At 45.4% G+C, this 21,449-nt stretch overlaps 1 protein-coding gene and 1 long non-coding RNA gene across 2 annotated transcripts in view; one reads left to right on the forward strand and one right to left on the reverse strand.

Moving 5' to 3' along the window:
- The window catches only part of ATP6V0D2 (ATPase H+ transporting V0 subunit d2), a 55,314-nt gene extending 35,000 nt beyond the window's left edge, over window positions 1-20,314 (forward strand). Inside the window, exons 3-8 of the mRNA XM_005689266.3 lie at window positions 5,734-5,912; window positions 7,107-7,186; window positions 8,990-9,067; window positions 16,311-16,487; window positions 17,631-17,708; window positions 19,392-20,314. Coding sequence (XP_005689323.1) covers window positions 5,734-5,912; window positions 7,107-7,186; window positions 8,990-9,067; window positions 16,311-16,487; window positions 17,631-17,708; window positions 19,392-19,553 — 754 coding nt within the window. The 3' untranslated portion in view covers window positions 19,554-20,314. The remainder of the gene's footprint in view (window positions 1-5,733; window positions 5,913-7,106; window positions 7,187-8,989; window positions 9,068-16,310; window positions 16,488-17,630; window positions 17,709-19,391) is intronic.
- Window positions 5,925-14,457, reverse strand: LOC108637508. Its single transcript, XR_001919117.1, has 3 exons — window positions 13,087-14,457; window positions 6,259-6,370; window positions 5,925-6,178 (listed from the first exon to the last, which is right to left on the reverse strand). It is a non-coding gene; the product is annotated as an uncharacterized LOC108637508 (long non-coding RNA).

The raw sequence follows: 21,449 nt of genomic DNA on the forward strand, positions 1-21,449 counted from the left end.
TGTTATATTAGCCCAGAATTCGATAGTTATATCACAGGGAAGTTAATTTAGTTAGCTTCAAGATCCTTAAATAAGTTGGGGGGCAGAAGGAAAAAGAACAGCGCTAAGGCGAAGCTGCTTTGTCTGAATGGAGCCGGGCTCTGGTGGGGGGGTCCCAATCCTGCCCCTCTCCAGCAGCGTGACCTTGGACAAGGTGTGGAACCCCCACAGCCTGATTGCTCTGTGTAAAGTGGCCCTTAAGCACTGACTGGTGGGGAGTCTTGAGTAGAACCATGTGTGTATTGCATGTAATGCCTGACACATGTTGACAACCTCAAGAAAGGCTGGCATTTTAAAAAATTAGTCTTTTTAAAACCTAAACATTTTCAAATCGTGTCATTTACTCTCACAATTTTAGGTTCATTCACGTGCTTCCCTGGTGGCTCAGCTGGTAAAGAATCTGCCTGCAATGTGGGAGACCTGGGTTTGATCCCTGGGTTGGGAAGATCCCCTGGAGAAGGGAAAGGCTACCCACTCCAGTATTCTGGCCTGGAGAATTCCATGGACTGTATAGTCCATGGGGTTGCAAAGAGTCGGACATGATTGAGTGACCTTGACTTCACTTCATGATTTTCACAGGTGCCAATGTCAGAGTTATAGAAGAAAACATTTAGAAGGGGCTCAATGAGAATGGTTGTCTAGACCATGAGTGGGAGAAACATTGGCCCAACTGAAGGGACACGGGTCTCGGCTCTGTTACTGCTTATAAGCACAGGTATTTGAAACATGAGAAGTTTGAACTAGGTAAGCACCCAGTTCAGTTCAGTTCAGTTCAGTGGCTCAGTAGTGTCTGACTCCTCGTGACCCCAGGAATCGCAGCATGCCAGGCCTCCCTCTCTATCACCAACTCCCAGAGTTCATCCAAACTCACGTCCATTGAGTCCATGATGCTATCCAGCATCTCATCCTCGGTCGTCCCCTTCTCCTCCTGCCCCCAATCCCTCCCAGCATCAGAGTTTTTTCCAAGGAGTCAACTCTTCGCATGAGGTGGCCAAAGTACTGGAGCTTCAGCTTTAGCATCATTCCTTCCAAAGAAATCCCAGGGTTGATCTCCTTTAGGATGGACTGGTTGGATCTCCTTGCAGTCCAAGGGACTCTCCAGAGTCTTCTCCAACACCACAGTTCAAAAGCATCAATTCTTCAGTGCTCAGCTTTCTTCACAGTCCAACTCTCACATCCATACATGACCACAGGGAAAACCATAGCCTTGACTAGACGGATCTTTGTTGGCAAAGTAATGTCTCTGCTTTTTAATATGCTATCTAGGTTGGTCATAACTTTCCTTCCAAGGAGTAAGCGTCTTTTAATTTCATGGCTGCAGTCACCATCTGCAGTGATTTTGGAGCCCAGAAAAATAAAGTCTGATACTGTTTCCATAGTTTCCCCATCTATTTCCCATGACAGCCATTTTTCTTTTTTGCATTTTTTTTCTATGGGGATGGTCTTGATCCCTGTCTCCTGTACAATGTCACGAACCTCAGTCCATAGTTCATCAGGCACTCTATCTATCAGATCTAGGCCCTTAAATCTATTTCTCACTTCCACTGTATAATCACAAGGGATTTGATTTAGGTCATACCTGAATGGTCTAGTGGTTTTCCCTACTTTCTTCAATTTAAATCTGAATTTGGCAATAAGGAGCTCATGATCTGAGCCACAGTCAGCTCCTGGTCTTGTTTTTGTTGACTGTATAGAGCTTCTCCATCTTTGGCTGCAAAGAATATAATCACTCATGTGGCTTTAAACTCAAACATGACTCAAGTGACCCATTAGAGATTTCATTCCTAACCACTGGAGGCATGGCCCTGAAGGTTATCAGGATCAGTCTGGAGAGAACAAGTTATCTTCTGGGCATATCATCCCCATCCACCCCAAATCGCCGCTCATTATGCACCTGGTGCCTGCGTGCTGGAGGTGAGGAAAGAGATGCCTCTCCCCTGCCGTGGTCCAATCTTGAGTTCTCGCTTTGTTTTCTGAACAAAACTATGAGAACTGCCATTATTATCCCATCTTGAAAACAAGGCCACTTAAATGAATTGAAATAAAGCAACTCAATCTCTGTATGCCTTTCTCTTTGCAATGTAGGACCTAGCCTCTGTTAACTTAAAAAAAAGCACCTGATACACACATGTGCACACACACACACATGTGCACACACACACATGTGCACACACACACGTGCACACACACGTGCACGCACCCACGTGTGCACACACCCACATGCGCTGCACAGGCGTGCGCTTGAGTTTTGTTACCTGTGGGCTGACTTCTCACTGACTGTTCGCCCCTGTCAGCGTCGGTCTAATAGTCCTCTGCAAATTGGGAATGTTGGCGGCTCCCCTGCTTCTACATCACAGGGGTGCTGTGGGGAACAGTTAAACATCTGGAGTCTGCTAAGATTATTAAGTGCTGGCAATTCCCCTCTCAGGTAATAGCTTCTGAGCCATAAAGGGACAGTTAAATAAGCACTTCCATTTTAATATCCTTTTCAGGAGATAAAAAGGATTCTCCAATTCTATAATGTCTAAATCTGGCACTGCTGTTTGGAGGAGGTGAAGAAACTTCATAGTTACACAATTTCATGAAGGGATACGTGCCTTCTTCTAAACTTCTTTAGGTAAAAGTTTTCTTGGGATAACTTTTAGAAGCTCAGGTGCTGTGCAGGAGACTGTTTTCCTGCTGGAAATGCATTCTTGCCCAGGAAGTCCGTAACCCAGGCAGCCAGACTCCAGTGACTGTGCTTCTGAGTGGACAGGCTTATTTTCATCCAGTGAACGGTGGGTTTGTCTTTTTTCACACTCATTTATCCCGTTTGGCTGTGTCTGGTCTTAGTGGCGACCTGCGGGATCTTCTGCTGCGGGGCATGGGCCTCTCTGGCTGCAGCGGGACTCCGCTCAGCGTGGGTCTAGCTTCCAGCACGCGGCTCTAGCTGAGGCACGTGACCTTAGTTGCCCTGTCGCATGTGGGATCTTGGTTCTCTGACCAGGGAAGAAGCTCGCATCCTGTGCATTGCAAGGCAGCTTCTTAACACTGGACCACCAGGGAAGTCCTGAAAGGTGTTTTATTTTCAAGCTTAAACTACGCAGAGGTTGAGTCCCATCGCTGCCAAACCTGAGGACTGTGTCTCATCGCTTAGCTGTCCCTTCTATCTCTTCCACCTCAGCCTCTCGCTGCCTCTTTCCCCTCAGCTCTTAATCATGTTCTGTTCGCTCCCATCTTTAGGGGAAAAAACACCAAAACTGGAAGTCCAAAGCTCCTTCAGCCGCTAGGTCTCCATATAGTTACCCTCCGCTGCCCTGCAGCGTGAACTCTTTTAAAAAGCAAAATGAACAAAACCTCTTTACTTCCCACTCGTTTTAAACACACAGTGGCCAGGTTCCTGCCTTCTCCCCTTTCCCTTCCACAAGCAAATCCCCCTGAACATGTGCTCGCTCTGGCGTTAGAGGGCTTCTTAGTGGCTGCATCCCGAAAACACTTGGCTTTAGTGTCCACCTTGATTTTCCCTAGTGGTTCAGAGGGTGAAGCGTCTGCCTACAACGTGGGAGACCTGGGTTCAATCCCTGGGTTGGGAAGATCTCCTGGAAAAGGAACTGGCAACTCACTCCGGTACTCTTGCCTGGAAAATCCCATGGACAGAGGAGCCTGATGGGCTATATTCCATGGGGTCGCAAAGAGTCAGACACGACTGAGCAACTTCACTTCACCTTGATTTTCCTGTGGCCTTTGACTTCTTTCTGAAATGTCCTAGAACTCCCTCCTGTGGCTTTCTTGCTCCCGTCTGGTCATTACTGCTGAGGTTCTGTCCAGGGCCTTGAATGTTGGGGTTCCCCAGAGTTCTCAGGATGGAACTCTTGAGGTGCACTCAAAGGTGTGATCTCAAGCACACCCAAACACCTGCTTCTACGTTTAAACTGCCCCCCACCCGCCCCACCCTGCACCCGGTCCCCTGACCGTCTCTGCCCCACCACTGTCTTCAGGACTCAGATGTCTGAAGCCTGCCTGGGGTCTCCTCCTAGGCATCTGAGCTCACTCTGCCCAAAACCTGCTCCTATTATAACCTGCTCTTCCTCCAATGCTTGCATCTCAACAAATAGCTCCAGCTTCTAACTGTTAAAACCAGAAACCGATGCGTCATCCTTGACAACTAAACACAACATAACCTGAGCGTTCAGAGAAGGTTTCCAGGAGCAGACCGAGTTTGACGCATGGCTCTCTCATCTGTTAGCTGTGTCATCATGGCTGAGATTTTTTACCTGTCTGGGCCTCTAGTTGCTCGTCTGTAAAATTTCACTAATAATAGAACCTATTATCATCACAGTGTGATTATCATAATTAAATAAAAATGCAGTATAACTTTTGAAAAGCATTTTACTGAAGTGTGCCTCCCTCTTCTGTTTTAATGCCTGTCCTGTCTATGTAGATCATAATTCTCTCCTGTCCTTAAAGGCACTCAGCATCTCCCAGGGCCCTCGATCTAAATTCCTCATCTTGTCCTTCAGGACCCCGCCTGTTCAGTCTGGGCCCCACCTTCAGCACTCAGCCTCAGGCAAAAGGATGTCCTTGTTCCTGGCTGTCTGCCTCTGGGGCCTTCCACGTGTTCTCCCTTCTGCCTGGAAGCACTCTTTCAACCCCTTCCCAGCCGCTTTTGCTTGGACAGCTCTTGCTCATTCTGCAAGCTGCAGCCTGAAGCCACTCCCTAGGAAGTCTGATCCCAGTTCAGTTCAGTTCAGTCGCTCAGTCGTGTCTGACTCTCCCCCATGGACTGCAGCACGCCAGGCCTCCCTGTCCATCACCAGCTCCCAGAGTTTACCCAAACTCATGTCCATGGAGTCAGTGATGCCATCCAACCATGTCATCAGTCTGATCCCAGACGGGTTTAAACGCTCGGCTCTGAAGCTGCACACCACCCCACAATCTCTACGCAGCCGGTGTGCTGAACAGGGCATCCCAGTGGGTTCTTATCCAGTACCTCCCTTAAGCTATGTTCGCTACAAAGGAGGCGACTGTGTCTCTCTTACTTCTCAACCTCATTGTTTGGAACATCCTTGGAATATAGGGCTTTGTATTGAAGGAAGAAATCACATTAAGTGTGAATCTACGGACGCTTGGAGTTCTGGGAGGGGGAAGAAGCTAGAAAGTTCACTCTCTCATAAGAGAAAAAGACCGGAACAGTCTAATTTTTAATAAATAAAGCATTTTAATTTTAAAATGAATATTTTAATTTTATTCCTTTTTATTTTAAATACTTAAAACTTTGAATCCTCAGAGATGGGGCTTCATCACAGATTTCAAAAGTCAGTTTTTAAAGTAGAAAGAAACCCTTCAGTTCTGTTTCTCAGCTTTGTCGATCCGTAGTCCACCATGAGAAATCAAGCAATTTTACACCCTCGTGGCTCTCTGCCCCCATCCCCACCCTCCACATATAACAATTAGTGTGTAGGGTCATCTTTTAGGTGGTTCCACCGGTCAATTATTATAACTATGAATATGGTTTTTCAAACTACAGTTCCCTCTGGGAGTCGTGTATTTTACCCCAGCCACATCGCTCATACACCAGAGTTTAAAATAAAAGGAGATCTAACTTCCTTCGTGAACGAGTATGTGGCTGAGCGGTGTGTGTTGCTTTCATCTAAGCTGCGGGAAGCTTCTTATCCTCATCGTTTTCCTAACGACCGAGTCTTCCTTCCACACCAGGTGCAGTTACATGATAGACAATGTGATTCTCCTGATGAACGGCGCGCTGCACAACAAACCCGTGAAGGACATTCTGGTGAAGTGCCACCCCCTGGGCCATTTCACGGAAATGGAAGCAGTCAACATTGCGGAGACACCTTCTGACCTCTTCAATGCCATTCTGGTCGAGACACCGTTGGGTACGATGCATAAGTAATCGTGCAGCTGCTTGTGTGTGTTATCACACTATTAGAAAATGCAGTTGCGAGTCACAGCTGTCTCCATGAACACAGCGCCATACTGTACAGATTCCTCGAAGGGGAGGGGACATTGCAGGATCATCTGGTCCAGCTCCCTCCTTTTTCAGATCAAGATGAGTGGTGTAATACCGCCCCAGATCCCATGCATTGGTAGCCGAGAAGGGCCAGGCCTCATCTTCCAGCCTCCAAACCCATGGGCTTCACTCCTGATCACAGCAAAGAATGATAAAACTTGTAATTAAAAAAAAAATTTTTCCAGCTGGGTTTTAGGTGATTTGTTCCTTACCTTTTCACTTTAAATTTCTGTCTGCATAAGGGTGTGTCTGGAAAACACTTTGTTTTAAGAAGTTTGGGAATGCCATTTTTTCTGAGATGCTCAGGAATGCCTGTCAAATGACCTGAAGCAGTAATAAAATAAATGTTAATGTCATCATACTTTGGCACTGACAATAGTTGCAGCATTTAAAATGCTGAAGGAATCATTTTATATCTTCATTGTCAGGAAACCTAGATAATAGCAGTTCACTGTTGATCATTCATCATAATAGTTGCCATTTAGAACAAACTTTAAAAAGAAAAGTAATTGCATCATTATTAAGTGTCGGTTGCTCCAGGAGCATAGCATGGCTGAAAGACGGTGAGTCTGAAAACCCAGGTCCACAGGCATGAAACCAGGTCCTGTCGCCCCCAACCAAGGGACTTGGGACAATTCATTTCACTCCAGTTTCCTCATTCTGAAAACAATACTCTCTTCCTATCAAAGAGTTTTAAAAACTAGGACAGTTTTAATACAGCTCCATACTTGTACATAGTAAGGTTGCAAATGGTGAATACGGCTGGCTGATGTGGGGAGGGGCTTCAAAAACGGAAACCATAAAGTGAGTAGTTCAAGGTTGTGAGGACTGAATATGTTTAAGTGTATCCAGTATTTACTGACGGCTGGCACAGAGCAAGCGCTTCCTCAGTAATCACTCCCCCGTCACCGTCATTGTTAGCTTCACTGAGGCTATCAAGTGCCCATCACTGTACAGTCTCCTAGTTAGGGGTGAGCAGAGGGTGGTACATTCACGAAACATTTTCTACAATTTAAAAATCCTATTTTGATTTACTTTGTATGATAATTTCTGCTTTCAGCTCCATTCTTTCAAGACTGTACATCTGAAAATGCTCTAGATGAACTGAATATTGAAATCCTGCGTAATAAACTATACAAGGTAACTGCTTCCCCAAATGTGATGTTCTTTGTTACATAATACATTGTAACCAGAGTTCTTCATTAGATGTCACTTACTTGCTAGCAGCTCAGCAGGTAGAGAATTCGCCTGCAAAGCAGGAGACCCAGGTTCCATCCCTGGGTCAGGAAGATCCCGTGGAGAAGTAAATGGCAACCCACTCCATTATTCTTGCCTGGGTTGCAAAGAATAGGACACGACTGGGTGACTAATACTTTTACTCTATTGACCAACGATCGGCTCGGCTGTTTGGTATTGGCTTCCCAGGTGGTGCTGGTGGTCAAGAACCCACCTGCCAATGCAGTACACATAAGAGACGTGGGTTCGATTCCTGGGTCGGGAAGATCCCCTGGAGAAGGAAATGGCAACCCACTCCGGTATTCTTGCCTGGAGAATCCCATGAACAGAGGAGCCTGGCGGGCTACAGTCCATGGGGTCGCACAGAGTCAGACATGACTGAAAGCAACTTAACGCTAGCACTAGCTCTTGCTAGCCAACTTCTGAATTATGAGGTTAGGCATAATGGGAACAAATCTCTTTTTAGTCCTGACTTGTCCTCTAGTTGAATACACGTATGTCAAGTTCTCCCATCCAGCAAGATTCTTGAGATGATCCCATTCCTCTCTGTATCCTTAGCTCTTACATGGCACCTGGCACATAAAAGGTGTCACCTGGATGGACGGATGGACGGATAGGTAGATAAACGAGTGGGGTGAACAACGCCAATCCATTTCCAGAGCAGCAGTGCGCACAGCGACCCCTGTGTTATGTAGGTTTCATTCTGTCCTCAGCCCTGTTAGAGTCCGTGAATTTCACAGTGAACCTGCCCACACAGTTTTAATTTACTGACAGTGTGCAGCACCCCAGGATGGCCAACCTGTGGACACGACCCCACAGGCACCACCTTGTGCAGTGTGGCCCTCTGTCTGGACCGTGCTGCCACCCTCTGAGACGCCCTGTGTGATAGGGGCTGAGTCAAAGGGGCTATCCATTTTCACCCATGCAACCCCAGCATCTTTAGACACTCTCACAGAGCAACTGAATGGATATGCCCTCTGTCTAGCTTCTTATGCTGAGGCATATGAAACCCCTCCAAGGCACTGCATTGTGGCAGTTTCCTTTTTATAAAGAGACTTATGGGCTTAGAGGAGGCATCCCTGAGATACAGCTAACAGAAGCCACTGTTTTAAGCATTTCTAGGCATTAGCTCATTTAATCCACTCAACAAAACTACGTGCTGTCCCGGCTCCCAGATGAGAAAACAGAAGCATGGAGAGGTAAATTTAGCTGGTAGAAGTCAGCGAGCCAGTGGGAAATAGAGCTGAGACTCAGACGCAGACTGCCTGACTCTACAGCCTAGACTCGGCCTTCCCCGTGCGTCGTCCACGCTCAGCGCCATCCCAAATGTGTCTCCCGAGCACTAGGACTTTCGCTTTTCATAGGGCCCATTCTGGACTTATTTGCTGAGCTCATAAGAGAGTTTCATAGTCTTGTTAGAATGGTGAGAATTGACTGTGAAATAATCCAAGAGCCATGCAAAAAAGTGCTTGGGAAGTTATTTCAAGCTATGATAAGTTCAATTTTGTTCTTTTACAGAGTTTTGCTTTTTAGGCTGTGCATTGTACTGCATGGTGAAAGTTTCCATCAAGTATATTATAAAATATCTCCCTATGGGAGAAGTAATTCAATTTTCATTAAAGAGTTTAATAAGTCTTGAAAAGCTGATCTAGAAATTTCCAAAAGGAAAATATGTTCATTTTATTGTTTTGTGTTTTTCTTTTTAAGTCCTACATCGAGGCATTCTATAAATTCTGTAAGAATCACGGTGATGTCACAGCGGAAGTCATGTGTCCCATTCTGGAGGTAAGAAAGAGACCTTGACTTTTTTATGCCAAAGGCTTACACGCTTTTTATTTATATAATCCTGCCTTTTTTTTTAATTCTCAGAAGTTCTTTTATCTAGAAATAAAATAGCAGTATATTTTATTAAATGTATCATTTGATGTCTTCAAATAACAGTGGTATTTTCCTAGTTTTCTACAGAGAAGAGCTATTTGGGAATTAAAAAAGAATAATGTGTATAGAAGTTTGATCATGATTTACTTGGATATAGTATGAAGGAAGCAGATTATAATTCGTTAAAAATTTAGTATGGTTTGGACAACTGGTGGACTATAGGTACCCATAACAAGTTCCCTCCCAATATCGGGCCTGTTGGGAACCCCCACAACTTGTCAGCAAAACCCACTGTGGGTGGCGCTTCTCATGTAAGTCCTAAAATAAAAGCCTCCACGAGCAACCCTAGAGCACCACTGCAGAAAGACCAGCGGTGGTGATTCACAGTTGGCATGCTCACTTACTCCTCACAGCATGGCAGATGCCACCGTCGGCGCCCACCTCTCTAACTGATGTTAATTCCTCTTCATCATCACAGCTTTCATCTGTGCCCAGAGGCCCTCTTGCTTGCAAATGTCAGTCTGCAAACACACGGGAGACTCAGGCCAGAGATAAGGGATGGGAGGGGAATTCTGGGCGGTTTGCACTGTTTTACCTGGAGCTCTCTTGCTGACTTACTATTTCACTCGGATCTTTAAAAAAAAAAAGTATTCCCCAGTGGTCCAGTGCAAGGATTCTTCGCTTTCACTGCCGAGAGCACAGGTTCAATCCCTGGTTGGGGAACTAAGAATCCTTGAAGCCACATGGCACGGCCAAAAAACAAAACAAAATAAAACTTACTGGGCTTAGAAAGCTCTTGCTTTGCCCTATGCAAAGAAGTTTTGTCTAAAGAATATCCTTAATCATTAGATTATCAGTTATACTGGCTTCATTGATGGGTTCAGTTCAGTCTCTCAGTCGTGTCTGACTCTTTGCAACCAGCATGCCAGGCATCCCTGTCCATCACCAACTCCTGGAGTTTACTCAAACTCATGTCCATCGAGTCGGTGATGCCATCCAACCATCTCATCCTCTGTCGTCCCCTTCTCCTCCCACTTTCAACCTTTCCTACTATCAGGGTCTTTTCAAATGAGTCAGTTCTTCGCATCAGGTGGCCAAAGTATTGGAGTTTCAGCTTCAGCATCAGTCCTTCCAATGAACCCTCAGGACTGGGTGGGTATTAACATTTACATATTTGAATGACTTCTGATTTCAAGAAAAGCCTGATAAGAACTACTCATTGCAGAAGAAGAGAAAAAGCCGAAATAGCTTCATCTGCACGCATTCTAACCTAATGTTCTGACACTGCATTTGATAAAAGTGTGTGTGCTCATAGTTGCTCCAGTCCTGTCCAACTCTGCGACCCCGTGGACGGAGCCCACCAGGCTCCTCTGTGCATGCAGTTCTCCAGGCGAGGATACTGGAGTGGGTTATCGTGCCCTCCTCCAGGGGATCTTCCTGACCCAGGAATCAAAGCACATCCCTTACATCTCCTGCACTAGCAGTTCACATTCTTTACCACTAGAACCACCTGGGAAGCCCCCTGATAAGAGTAACTCCCCTCAAAGATCTAATTATTAAACCTTTACAGTTAAAGAGACTGTTGAAAATTTAAAGTCAAAGCAGTCCTCAAAGTGAGAACTCTTTGGAGGACTCCAAAAATATTTTTTATCTCTATCTGTATTACATAGGCAGTGGGCATCAAAAGATATTTTTTCAAGACATGCCAGTTGTCAGAAAGTGAGTTCCAGACATGCTGAGCACATAATACAAGCAGCCTAGTGACCCTCTGAAGCACCTCACTTTCTTTTCATAAATTTACCTACTAGCCACTTTATAAAAAGCCACATTATCTATGGCTCAAAGTATAGATTCTACCTGGCATAATTCCTGTGGCTTAGCAATGATTCACATACTTTGTACCTACCAAATAATATGTGGGAAAGAGTTATGTTAAGATTAATAACCTTCACATCTGTCAAAATGACTATCACCAAAAAGAATATAAACAACAAATATTGGCAGGGATGTGAAGAAAAGGAAATCGTCGCCACTGTAATTAGGAACATAAATAGGTGCAGCCGCTGTGGAAAATGGTCTGCTGCTGCTGCTGCTGAGGCTGCTGCTGCTAAGCCACTTCAGTCGTGTCCGACTCTGTGCGACCCCATAGACGGCAGCCCACCAGGCTCCGCCGTCCCTGGGATTCTCCAGGCAAGAACACTGGAGTGGGTTGCCATTTCCTTCTCCAATGCAGGAGAGTGAAAAGTGAAAGTGAAGTCGCTCAGTCGTGCCCGACTCTTAGCGACCCCATGGACTGCAGCCCACCAGGTGTCTCCGTCCATGGGATTTTCCAGGCAAGAGTACTGGAGTGGGTGCCATTGCCTTCTCCATGTGGAAAATGGTATGGGGTTTCTCAAAAAAAAAAAAAAAATGAAACTAGAACTACCACGTGACCCAGCAGTTCCACTCCTGGATACACATCTAAAAAAAGCAAAGATACTAATTTGGAAAGATACATACACACCAGTGTGGATAGTCGCATTATTTACAATTTCCAGGGAATGGACGCAACCTAAATGTCCATCAACAGATGAAAAGGTAAAGAAGGTGTAGTAGATATATACAACGGAATACTACTCAGCCATGAAAAAGGATGAAATCTCGCCATTTGCAGCAATTTGGATGAATCTGGAGGGCATTAAGTTAAGTGATGGAGAAGGAAATGGCAACCCACCCCAGCGTTCTTGCCTGGAGAATCCCAGGAACAGGGGAGCCTGGTGGACTGCTGTCTGTGGGGTCACACAGAGTCGGATACGACTGAAGCAAATTAGCAGCAGCAGCAGCAGCAGCAGCATGTTAAGTGAAATAAGACAAAGTACTGTGTGTTATCTTATATGTGGAATCTAAAAAATAAAACAAACCAGTGAATAAAACAAGAAAAGAAGCAGACTGGTGGATAAAGAGGACAAATTAGTGGGAGGGGCAGAATGGGGGAAAGGAAGGGTTATTATGGGATTTTATGAAATGTGACACAAAAATCGTAAAGTGCTATAGAATAATCTTTCATTTAATAAAAAAGAAAAAAAATAGCCTTACAGAGGTATACAATGGCAGTATTAATAGCTAACATTTATTGTATACCAGCTACTGTCCTAGGTGCTTTATATATACGAATTCACTAGGACTTCAAAAGAGCACATTGAGATGTGTAGCTTAGGACCTCTCTTTCAGAGGGGACACTGAGGCGCAGAGAAGGCTAGTAAGTTGCCTGACGTCAAACAGCTGCCAGGATTTGAACACGGCTTATCTGGCTCCAGTTCTGATGTGTTTATCTGCCGCGCTAGATCACCTTTACATCAAATTCACCTGCAGCCCTTCCATATGACGCTAAGTGCTCATTCTTAAGCAAGATCACACTCCCCATGCTCTAAAAACCAGAAGCAAATAAGAATTTCGTCTTTGTCATCCTTGGTAACGTGAAAAGGACAGTACAGTATTAGAAGAATACTTATCGCCAGGAGGATTTGGTCAAAATACTATATACCCTGTGTTCTCTTTGTCCTTTCCCGATACCCAAGATACTACCTTATTGGATTTTTTTTCAAGCAGTGTTAAACATAAAAATCCATTTAACTTTATATGCTTAAGTAAAAATATCAGTTACACATGGTGTGCAATTATTACATGTCTAATGATATGATCAGAAAAGGTGTGTCAGTTTTTTGTCAATATCCCAGGTCATGTAATTACTTCCCGTTTTGTTTGCACAACCATAGAGCCCTTAGAATTTTGAAGTTCTTCCGTATATATTCTCATCTGATCTTATTTGATAAGAGACTTCAAAAGATTGAATATAGTGGAAGAGGGAATAAACCTAGGATTGCAGGTGAAAATGTGACCTAATTACAAGATTGTGGCTTCATATTTAAAAAAAGAAATTGACTTACGTCCCAGGCAAATGTGCTGCAGTGGACTGTTTGCCTCGTTCCTGCTTTTCCGATGATCTGCACGGTTAATGAGGCCGTGAAAATAAGCACAGAGTATGTTTGTTTCACCTCCCTGGGCCAGGACACATGCTGATAAGGAGGGGCTGGTTCACTTCACTCTCTTCCTCTGCCATCGACCCCTCTATCCGCTGCTCCCACTAGGGAGACCCTTCCTCCTGTAAGGAACTGGCAAGAATTTTCAACTGATCAGCCCAACTCTGTCATAAGCAACGAACACGGGTTTTGAATCTGTCAACAGTGCACAGCTATCTTTGGCAACAGCAATGGAAAATACGTTATGGGTTTACAATGCCTGAGTATCTGCAGGGAAAGGAAAGACAGGATGTTTAGGGTACGCTGGGCCACACAGGCTGGTTGCCCTGGCAGGTGATATAGGGCTTCCGGGAAACCAACACCACCCCAGCTACACGCCTCCGTCATCAGGTGTCATGGCAAAGTGTCTGCTTAGGGACGGTCAGAGACAGGGTGGCCTCTTTACGATTCAAAAATTATAGCTCTTTTCACGAAGGGAATACACACACAAACACACACACGGCCTCTAGGCTAGAAGAAAGCGGTAGATAGACACTTATAATAAAAGGGAAATTAAAATATAATAAGGCGCCAAAGGAAATCGTATCCGGTTAGAGAGAAGAAAGGCTTCAGACGAAAAAGATTGTATTTGAGGAGATCCTTAAAGGCAGGTAGAATTTCAACCTGGAGCATTATGAGATGGCGTGTGTGCTCCGTAGGACAAGCGCTAACAAGGACCAGAAGGTGGAAAGTGAGCGGCGTGTGCAGATAAGTAGTGGCGTCTGTCGAAGTCCTCTCTTCTTGCCGAGGCTTGGGAAGCCTCTCCGTTCCCTCCCAGCCACCCGTCCCTGCCGCCTCTGCGGCTGCGTCTGGGACCTGGAGCTTTGGCCGCTCCCCCGCGACCTCATGCTCTGCCCGCGCGACTTCTTCCTCCGCCTTGGTGCCTGCACTGCTCCCCACCCCGGCCCATTTCTCTCCTTGTGATTCTAACATTTTGGCGCTAGAAAGGACACTGAAGAGCATCTGGGACGATGAACTCCACTGTCTCTCCGCCTGCCCTGTTGGTTATTTTCAGGGTTTCTTATTGCCATGAAATCTCCCTCTTGCGTTTCTTTTCTTGTCCCTGGAAGGCCTAAGATTACTGACAGGTTTGGTTATATTCAGTAGCCAGAGGCAGCTGCCTTTGCTTCCATATAAGGCTTCTCCTTGCTTCTGACGCACCCATAATTTCCATGAGAGCAATCAAAAGAAACAGAAGAAACCAACTCTCGCTCTACTGATAGGAAACACCTGTTCTAACAAAACAGTTCCAGTAAGATCTGTTATAAGTCTGGATTTGCTATTGGTTAATTAGTAAAAATAAATAATACTGTAGAGCAATTCATTTCAGCTCTGATGCATAGGAGCATGCTTGGGATCTCATTTCAAAAGCGGAGTCTAGTTCACTAGGTCTGGACTGCAGTCTAAGACTCTAAACTTCTAACCAGCTTCCCAGTGAGATCAAAGCTATGAATCCTTGAAACACACCTAGGGTAGCAACATGGTAGAGAATATTAGAGAATTTTAGAGTGGTAGGACTGTGGACCATTCTGTTGGAGTTGGTAAACATTTAAGATCCTCCTGTGTCAGGCACTAGATATTAAAAAATGAACAAGACAGACATGACCCCTCAAAGATTTTAGAGTGCAGTGGGATGAAAGGCGCATGCAGAGATTTTAAAATAATGTGGTAAGCACAGGTTGCTTTCGGTAGATGGAGAAGGTCTTCTTAGCCCAAGGTCATCATGGCAGATTCCCCTGGTGGGCAGAGGAGGTAGCTGTGGGGGACAGACTGAGATGGAACGGTCAGCATGGGTAGAAGCAGAACCATCAGGAGTATGGAGAAATAGAAGGCGATTTCAAGAAGGATTTGGTGGTTAGATGAAACAGAGAGGCGGGACGTGGGGCTGGGAGCTCAGTGTCTAGTAGGGCTCAGACAGAGGAGACAGGTTGGGGTAGACTGACCCCTCCTGAGAGAGCGTGTGGTCAGACCTCACCATTTACAAATAAGGAAACAGGTCCGGAGAGCAAAGTCACTTGTGCCAAGTCCCATGATCCTTAGCAACAGGCTTAGATTTATTGATATCTACCCTAGGACTTGAAAGAAGAAAACCAATACCAGGGAAGTACAAACAAATGGTAAGTAGCTCGGTTTGTTTTAAGTTATGACCAACCTAGACAGCATATTAAAAAGCAGAGACAGTCCTTTGTTAACAAAGGTCTGGCTAGTCAAGGCTATGGTTTTCTAGTGGTCATGTATGGATGTGAGAGTTGGACTCTAAAGAAAGCTGAGCACAGAAGAATTGATGCTTTTGAACTGTGGTGTTGGAGAAGACTCTTGAGAGTCCCTTGGACTGCAAGGAGATCCAACCAGTCCATCCTAAAGGAGATCAGTCCTGGGTGTTCATTGGAAGGACTGATGATGAAGCTGAAACTCCAACACTTTGGCCACCTCATGCGAAGAGCTGACTCATTGGAAAAACCCTGATTCTGGGAAAGATTGAGGGCAGGAGGAGAAGGGGACGACAGAGGATGAGATGGTTGGATGGCATCACCAACTTGATGGACGTGGGTTTGGGTAAACTCCGGGAGTTGGTGATGGACAGGAAGGCCTGGCGTGCTGCAGTCCATGGGGTCACAAAGAGTCGGACATGCCTGAGTGACTGAACTGAACTCATGTCAGCATTCAGAAAGGGATGTTAACTGGTATGACATGCACTTTTTTGTTCTAAACACTTTGCCAGGACCTTCTGTGTACATTAGCTTGTCCTATCTCTGAATGGATCCCAGCAAGTAGGTCTTATTCTGATTTTTATGGAAGGGGCATTTGGGACTCTAGGAGCCTACAGGAGAGGAACGCGTGAGTAACTGATGACAGGGAGCCTGGGAGCTGCAGTGAGTGGGATGCCCTGGCTGCCTGGGCTGTGAGCAGCTCCTTCTCTGGCCAGCATTGCTGCTCTGTGGCAGGAAGAGACTGTGCGAGCGTTAATAACACATGTCCGTATTATAATTAGCCATAGATTGGAAAGAAAGCAGATCGTTTTGAAAATGAATTTGTCTAGAGCATTTAGTAGGTGGTTCAATGTCGTTGACTCTGATGTCTTGCAAATTCAGTTTGAGGCTGACCGGCGTGCGTTTATCATCACTCTGAACTCCTTTGGCACCGAGCTGAGCAAAGAGGACCGGGAGACCCTCTACCCGACCTGCGGCAAGCTCCACCCCGAGGGGCTGCGCCTGCTGGCCCAGGCCGAGGACTTCGAGCAGATGAAGAGGGTGGCGGACAGTTACGGAGTGCGTGCTTATCCTGGAATGTCTTGCGTGCTTTCCTCTCGCATGCTTTGGAAGTCCACACATCACATTTACACTTTATCTAACGCGGTTATAATGTTTATAGGCTAGAAGGCAGTATCTCTTGCTATGATGTCTCTCCCAAAGAAATACATCGAGTTTCTAACCCAAGCTAGTGTGTTTTTTAAGATTCCTGCCAAGCAAGTACTTGTTTAAATCTCCAGGGGATGGTCATTTGAGCCTTTTTTTTTTTTTTAAGTGCTTGATAGAGCAAATTCCCCAAGGGACTGGTACAGTGGAAATGTGAGCTCATGTCAGAGTTATGTGAGAGAGCCTGCCCCAGCCGCCCTTTCAAGTGCCCACTGGACAACCAGTGCTAGGTACAGAATGTCCCCAGAAGGACAGGGGAGGAATGGTCACACTGTTTATAGTGCTCCCTCTGCTGGTGGCCAGGATTCGGGAAAGAGGGCTGCCACCCCCTCTCTTACTGCGGCACCCAGCTGCTCTTGGACAGCCTGAAGCTTCTCAGCTCAAGGTTATAACCACATCCCCTGGCACCCTCCCTTCTGACGTGCAGACAGTAACACACAGACCCTCCAGGGAGCTTTTCCAGAACCAGAATGACACCCCTCTCATCTTTGCCTATGGATTTTTGCCCCCAGGGAAAGATAAGCCAACCAACAATGCATGAACCTTTGTAACGTCTCTTGAGCATAATCCTAAAATGTGAGCTTCTCCGCGGTTTTCACCCCTTCCATATGAGTTTTATCAGTTGTCATCTCAAAACCCGTGAAGCCATATTGATTAACCCACGAGCACTCATTTAGCCTCTATAATGTGTCTAACCAGCCCTAAGAGACAAATGTGGAAATTAGCTCAAACCGTGTGCAGAGTGTAGAATTGCGTTTCCTCCCGCCTTGTAGGCCTGAATAAGCCAACAGAATGGAATTCCATCCCTCCTCTCCTTGTTTGGATTTTTTTGTTATTTCCTCAAGAGACCAAAGAGCCTACAAAAAACATTCAGGCCTTCTGGATAGATTTTCTAAAATAGATGCGCAATTCTTATGTTGCTGGAAAGATATATTTTTTATGCTTATAAAACGTGAAAACTTGTTTAAAAAATAATGTCTTGCCTTTGCTTTTCAGGTATACAAGCCTTTGTTTGAGGCTGTAAGTGACAGCAGTGGGGGAAAGACTTTGGAGGATGTGTTTTATGAGCGTGAGGTATGGTGGAAATGGAAGTGTTCCTAGCGTTTACACCCTTTTTCTCATACTCTGGGTTTTAGTTTTTGGTTTTTTTTAATGCCTTGGGTTTTCTTTATAGTTGACCAGGCCAACTGACTAGGCACATCCGTAGCTTGGACAGGTCTTAGTTAGTGTCCCTGCCTTGGAGCGTCAAGGCCCTGAGGTTCACAGATGATGGCTTCCTGTGGGATTGTCCCATCCAGACAGATGTGCTCATCGTGAAGTTCCGGGAGTGAGCCAGCTGTGCTGTGCTAAGTCGCTTCAGTCGTGCCCAATTCTGTGCAGCCCCTTGGGCTGTAGCCCACCAGCAGTCTCCCTCCAGGCAAGAATATGAAAGTGAGGTAGCTCGTCCATAATTACCCAGAGAAACAAAGTTAGGATGCCCTCACGATTGTGTGTTGACAGCCGTCATGGAGCACACTCTGTTAAGGGCACACCCTCTAACCCATCCCTTCTTCAAGGAGGGTTGATCACTCCTGTGTAGTTACAACACTTAGGAACTATTTGCGTGGAAATCCATCCAGTCTAGATTATTCTGTTTCCCTGAAAAGGCAGAAGAGTACTTTAATCTTGTAGCCAGTTGATGGGCTACTAAAACGGACAACAAGAGGACTTTGGGCAGGTAGCCCAATGGGGGGGCCCCCCACATCTGGAGAATTTTTTACGATGTGTTATATTCATTTCCCTAAAACCACTGGTTTTAGAGAGAAGCCTGAAATTTACCCACACTTTAGGGTCAGACTGGCTCCAGAAAGCAGTATGAGAGTCTTCCCATAAGTCCTACTCTAGGCATTTTCTAACAGCTCTCTAGAAGGAAGTGAAAACAATGCAAGTTGTTACATATATTGGGGATGTTTTAAAAGCCCACACTCTTGCCCTTCTGCTGCAAAAACCGCTGTTAAAGGGCCCCCCCTTGGCAGGAAAAATGCCTGCCTGCTCCTGACAGCGGGGAGCCTCCCCTTCCTGACAGCTTTGCTTGAGGTTTTTCAGAACAGAGTAAGGAACTTGGTACCTCTTTTTTTCCCTAAATGGAAAAGAATAAAGGGATTGTTCCATTTCAGACTGTACCCTAGTTTAAAATAATTTTTTTTTTTAATTTTCTTTAAACAGTTTAACTATATGTCAAGTTTCTAAGGAAACTCATAGTGTCACCTGGTCCAGATTCCAGAGTCCTGTATGACATTGCCCTGAAAAGGAGTTCAACAGCCTAAAAATGACTTGAAAATTGTAAACCATTGTGGCCAAGGAAAGGTCTTATGTAAATGAGAGAAGCCCACTAGCTAGAAGCCAAATCAGTACCACTACCAAGTTACTCACACACACACACACACACACACACACACACACACACACACACGACGTCCTCCTAGGAATCGGTGAGTCAGCGCTAGCAGTGCTACTGAGATTTGGAGCTTCTCTTATAATTTTCCAAACTTAACTTCTTAAACTGCTGGTTGCCTGCCTTTCTCTGCAAAGTGACACTCTCCCTCTAGACTTGCTAAATTTCCTGCTGCTTTCCTTTCTTTGACCCAATTTGGAAACTGTCTATTTAAATACAGATAAGCACCAAACAAGCACTAGCTGATCTGTAGCTTCATATTATTTCATTAACGTAGAATGTTCCACATAAGTTGATGGTCCACGTTTTTTTTCCTTCCTCAGGTACAGATGAACGTGCTGGCATTTAACCGGCAGTTCCACTATGGCGTGTTTTATGCATATACCAAGCTGAAGGAACAAGAAATGAGAAATATTGTGTGGATAGCCGAATGCATTTCACAGAGACAACGAACTAAAATTAACAGTTACATTCCAATCTTATAGCCTAGTGAGGGGCCTCAAATGCAGAAAATCATAAATGTTAAGAGGAAGTTATGAGGGAAATAAAAGAGTTCTGTTGTGTTATCTAGATCACACAAAAGTAAGAGACACTGCACTTCATGAAACACAGGGAAGCAACCCTGAGACAAAGCATATCTTTTTCCAGGAGCCTTAAATCTTGTTATGTCTCATTCTTCACTGGGCCTTAGACATTAGTTTTAATTAACCTGTGGTACTTTCCCTATTCTTGTTTTCTTCTTATAAAATCAAATCTATTAAAAAGTGTTTTGCTTTCTCCTGTTTCTCCACAGGCCCAAACACTGAGTGCCTCCTTTACTTGTTAACTGTCCATTCCTTAGCTATGTCCGCAAAAATCCAGAGTGGTACATAGGCATCAAGGACCACACATGGTGGAAAACACTGTATTTTTTTTCTAATACACTTTGATCTGGTAGGCTTGGGAAAGCTACACAGTTCCAAATCATATTCCATAGGTGCAGCTAGTGTTAAATTTCTTATTAAGGCTACCAATTATAACTTATTGTCTCACAACTTTCATTAAACAAAAGGTATACCTCTCTTTCTTACAGTTTCTTCATATTAATACTTTTGAGAAGAAAAAGTTGTTATATTTTATTCATTCAGAAACATGATTTATAGGTTCACAGGATATGAATTCTCTATAAAACTCCAGTTTACCAGAGAAAGAAAAATCAACAAACACTGTGCTTTCTTTAAAAATAAAAAATTCCTAAATAGAAAAATCTGGGGTTTTTGTTATATTTTAAAAGGTAAACATATATTTGAAAGTTCTTCAAGTAAGAATATTTATTTACAGAGAGTATAGAAACTGAAGTCACTCAGTCCTGTCTGACTCTTTGCAACCCCATGGACTGTAGTCCAGCAGGCTCCTCCATTCATGGGATTTTCCAGGCGAGAGTTCTAGAGTGGGTTGCCACTTCCTTCTCCAGAGGATCGAATCTTCCCGGCCCAGGGATCGAACGCAGGTCTCCCGCACTGTAGGCAGACGCTTTACCATCTGAGCCACCACTGAAGTCCAGGAATACACAGAGAGTATATCTATACTGAATTAGGCACAAAGACCAAGAAGTAAATCCATTTGGGGGGAAAAATAAAAATTAAACTTCTCATAAAATATTTTCTAATTTCAGTGATGGGAATTTTTAAGCAGGAGGAAAAACAGTGGCTCAGAGAGTCAGAAGGCAGGCAGGTGCCTCTCCGCTCAGCTGTGCAGGGGGCCCGGGCCGTGTGCCTACGTGGAGGCCGTGCTGTGAGGGCTCCAGCGCGGATTCAGCAGCCGGAACCAGGAGCTGCTCCAGGGGCAGCCTCTGGCGCGGAAGGCATCCTCCCCGGCTCTCCCCTGCCCCTACCTGCGGCTGCCGTCTTCCCCTCCGAAGCCCGGGGCCAGCAGATGCCCGTAAACTGCATTTCTGCAGTCTGCAGCGGGGGAGACTGGTAAGACTGGGCGTCCGTAAGGGTCGAGAGCAAAGATGCTGGTTGCAAAGCGGCCCCTTAGAGAAAGTCCAGTGCTTTCTCAGACCAAGCCCTTCCCACCAGCCTCTCCATGACCCGTGTGGGCCCTTCACGTGCCCAGGGCTGCAGGCTGAGGTTACCTCTCTCATCACCTCTGTGCGAGTAATGAAGCCGCCAGCCCCCCGAACCCCTCCCTAGCCACCGAGTCTAACCATCGTGTGGGCAGAAGAGAAAGGAATTTCCTGTCACCTCATGCGGCACGCGCTGCAGGACCTGCCCTGTTAGAGAAGGGGTGCACCCTCTGCCATTGGAAAAACTTGGCTTCAAAGTTACAGCCTCTAAGTGTGACTGGGATCCGACTTCTCTGTCATACCTCGGGGACCTTTTGGAAACCAGGCCAGCAAA

The sequence above is a fragment of the Capra hircus genome, chromosome 14 (assembly GCF_001704415.2).
Source record: "Capra hircus breed San Clemente chromosome 14, ASM170441v1, whole genome shotgun sequence".
Classification (NCBI taxonomy): Eukaryota; Metazoa; Chordata; class Mammalia; order Artiodactyla; family Bovidae; genus Capra; species Capra hircus.